Source organism: Egretta garzetta, unplaced genomic scaffold, assembly GCF_000687185.1.
Source record: "Egretta garzetta isolate BGI_Z169 unplaced genomic scaffold, ASM68718v1 scaffold779, whole genome shotgun sequence".
Classification (NCBI taxonomy): domain Eukaryota; kingdom Metazoa; phylum Chordata; class Aves; order Pelecaniformes; family Ardeidae; genus Egretta; species Egretta garzetta.
Window position 1 is genome coordinate 374,270 of NW_009260792.1, and position 4,118 is coordinate 378,387.

Here is a 4,118-nt window from a genome sequence, read left to right on the forward strand (position 1 = left end):
CATTACTGCAGCCATAGCAAACAGCACACATCTCATTTTGGAAGAAAGCATGAAAAGACGTTTTATCTGTGTTACCCAAGCACCATGGGCCTTAAACCTTCACTCATAGCCAGACTGCTGAAGACATTTAGTACAAAAGGAAGCAGAGAAGTATCTCATGGCATTCCAGAATGTCCCGGCACAAAACTTCCACTGATTTCCCTGCCAGGCAAGTTACCAAAGCACTTCTGAATATCCCACTGAGAACATACTGCAAACGATTTCTAAGTTTCCAAGTACTTTTGAAGATATGGCTACCAGTACCTAAACTGCTACGAAAAATAGGTTCCTAAGTCACTTAGATGCTTCTGCATCTCTGAGTCCTCTGCGTATGGGCGTGACTGGGATTGAAAATTGCTCAGCAATAACAAAGAGATGGGGGAAAAAGACAAAAGAAGAAATAAATGTGGCTTTGTGGGTACGTGGGACTTTTTATAAGACTGTTGTGCACTAGCATGCTAATTTTTGTCTAGAAAGTATTATATTCTATCCCTTATGTGTATAACACAAGTATAACATATATGTGTATGTGTATACCAAGAGAGAATATACTATACATAGTATAGCATAGTATGCACTATACATATATATAAGTTTCCATATATAGCATAGTGCATATTATGTACTCTGCTATAAACTACAGTCCTGACTATATACAGCCATCAGTTTATCTAGAGGTAGCCTGCTTACTCCATGTGCTGAATAAACCATTCATAAATGCCTTCAGATGATCTCCCCCAAAAATTCCAGCTTGTGCATTTAAACTCCCTATGAAAACCAATCATCATATTTTACCATTTGTGTTATGAGAGAGCCCTGAATTGCAGGCAGAGCTTCATTGCAATAAGTGCAGCTTCTATCCAAGCCAAGAAACAGTTTCCTCAAAGGAAAAGACAGCCTGGGCAGACAGAACTGCTTCCATTCTTCCATTGACATTACAAACATTGGGATCATGATGTTCATAATGGTCTGAAGTTGCACCAGGACAGGTTTAGGTTGGACATTAGGAAAAATTTCTTCAAAGAAAGGGTTGTCAGGCACTGGAATAGGCTTCCCAGGGAAGTGGTTGAGTCCCCATCCCTGAAGGTATTTAAAAGATGGGTAGACGAGGTGCTTAGGACCATGGTTTAGTGGTGAGATAGCAGGGTTAGGTTAATGGTTGGACTTGATAATCTTAAAGGTCTTTTCCAACCTAAATGATTCTTTGATTCATGAGACCAAGAAGCATTGTTTAGTTAAAAGCCCCTTGGGTCAGTAAAGTGTTTCAATCCAAATATAATACCAGTCAAATGATAGCCATATAACAAAAATGTCTTCCCTCATCCTGTAGAAAAATGCACAAGATAGGCTGTTACTTTTGACGGGAGTTGTATGGGTTTTAAAGTTTAATAATTTACACTGAATGCTTAAAAAAGGACAAACTGTCCAGGGCTACAGCAAGGGCTTGACAGCAACATTTCACTCTGTAAAATTAAGCTGTTACATATACATATTTGAAGCTATGAGAAATGTTCCTTTTCTACACCTCTTCAATTTAAGAAAGGGAGCAGGAGCTGGCAGATACCTGATTTTCTGAAAACCAGGAAATTTATTCAGCTGCCTAAATGTGGACATAGAGTTACATTCTCAGAACCATTAAGCATTTCAGTGCTTAATTTCTAGCTACACTGTAGCCCAGTGACATTCACAGCTCTGAATTAGCTACTTGCTCTTCCTGAGACAAAGAATGAGATCCACAGAAACCTCAGGGCAGGGTCAGAGGCCACCTCAGCTGGGCAGAGAGATGGATGAGGTTTTGGTTCTGCTACTGAGACTCAGATGGAGACTCCTAACTCCGTTTAACTTTCTAAACCCTCTACTAGAGCCAGAGACTTAACTCTTCCACACGTCCCAGGTGCCACACTGGGCTAGCCTGGACAACAGAGACCTGCTATCAAGCTGTCTACCATCTCTGACCTCACCTGGTGCTGTGCTTTGGACAAACCCTGTTCTTGGTACTAGGTTGCAGACCACATAGAAAAAGTGTGTCCCATTGGATTTGCTCTAAAGGACACATGCTTCTAAGCAGTCGCTGAGAGAGAGAGGGGAAGAAACCAAAGCCTGATATCTGGAGACCATGGACTTGAGCACTGTACTGGAAGGCATGGAAATCAGATTCAAGTCCCTCTGTCAACAAATAGTTGAATAAAATTTCAGCTAAGTAAACAGGAAGAATCCAGGTTTTCTCAGCCCCAGCAACCACACGTGGGCGCTTCTCAGAAGATTGTTTCAAGGCCCTGATCTAGTTTACATGGGAAGACAGAGTTGAAAAGAAGTCTTCCCCTTCCCCCAGGGAAGCTGTAACCACCAAGCTGTTTGGTACATTGCCATCAAACCCCCATGGCCCCAGCTGTTTCATGTCTGGATTCCAGTTCAGTGATTGCAAGGGATGCCAGAACTTTGGATGTCACTCAAGGCATTGAATGACGTGGCAGTAGCACTGATGATTTGGGGAATTCACTACTGCCTAAAATCCTGGATACACAACACCAAAACACCTTTTCCTGAGCAGCCTAACTATGAGGGTGTATGAAGGTTAAATCTCTGAGTGGCTGTGTAGCGTTCTAAAAAATGGGACACAAGTTCCTAATTTTGTTTTTTTTTTTCTGGACTTCACTGAAGAACAGTAATGGTCATACCTTTGGGGGAGTGTGCAGGTCACCAGTCGTCTTGCTAGGCTGAGTCAGATACAGAAACGTTGTATTCAGAACAGGGGTCTAAAAAGCAAAAGAAAGTCTTTTTCAATGTGAATTCCTGCATATGACACCATCCATTCCCCACCAGATAGCCCCCACCCTGCAGCTCCAAAGCACTTTGATTTTATTATGGGAGCCATCCCCAGCAACTGTAAAAATAATTGGCTTTTCTGATCTGCTGCTGGGGTGGCTAACATTTCCCCAGGCACAGCGTCACTTCATAGACACCTCTTCTTGAAGAAAGGCTCTGTGTGACCAGAGCAAGGTGGGGGACACTCAGCCTGCCTGGGAGGTGTGAGCTGGGGCTCTGACAGGCAGCTCCGGCAGATTGCATGGCAGTCTAAAATGACAGCACCATGTCCCCCTGCCCTAAATCCGGAGAATACTGTCTTCCCAGCAGGGACATCTGCTCCTTGCTGCCTGGCTCTCACTCCAGCCTCTCGGCACGGGACTCACTGCCCCTTGCACACCAAGCTGCCAGGCTGCGAGCTGTGATGGCTGGGGCATGAATCCAGCTCTGCTGCTGGCACCGTGAAGGGGGCAGCCGTCCCACTGCAGGGACAGAGCACCGGGGGAGGCCACCACACCGTCCAGGCTACAGCCAGGCCCACCTTGGGAGTCTTATGTTGTAAGATGTATTATTATACGTCCCCTTTAACTTCCATCTGTGGCTGGTGCCTGCCTTCCTGTCCCAGCAAAGGAGAGCAGCTGTCACCCTGGCGCTGTACTGCATGTCCCTAAAGGACTACTGTGTCCCCAGAGCACGGTGCATCGCCATGATGGGGCACACTGTCACATGTGGTGGGGTCTCACCAAAATCTGTGGCAAAATGGGAACTGCAGCAAGACACCCTCAATGTCAAATGGTGTGACAGACTGAGAATCAAATGGTCTTCCCCCACAACAGGACACCTACCCGTTGGTGTTTCTACATTTCCCAAATCCCAGCCAGAGCCCCATTCCCAAGCTGGGGAACGGTGGGGAACTAACTCCAAATGGCCAGCAAAGGGCAGGTCTATTAAAGGCCACAGCATAAACAAGCTTTTGTGGCACAGTTTGCCAGATAAACCCATTTGAACAAGCCTTTGTGTGCTCATATGCTTACACTGGTAGGGGGCAGCTAACAGCAATTAACAGTGGCAGGGCAGAGAGCATCACAAATTGTGTAAATTAAACAAAATGGGGACTATCACAGAATCACAGAACCGCAAGGGTTGGAAGGGACCTCAGGAGATCATCTAGTCCAACCCCCCTACTAAAGCAGGTTCTCCTAGAGCATTTTACACAGGACTTCGTCCAGGTAGGCTTTGAATATCTCCAGAGAAGGAGACTCCACAACCCCCCT

At 45.4% G+C, this 4,118-nt stretch overlaps 1 protein-coding gene across 1 annotated transcript in view; it reads right to left on the reverse strand.

Annotated features, from left to right (window-relative positions):
- The window catches only part of OLFM4 (olfactomedin 4), a 23,316-nt gene that overhangs the window by 17,448 nt on the left and 1,750 nt on the right, over positions 1-4,118 (reverse strand). The window contains 1 exon segment of the mRNA XM_035902106.1: positions 2,718-2,795. Within this exon segment, the coding sequence (XP_035757999.1) occupies positions 2,718-2,795 (78 nt within the window).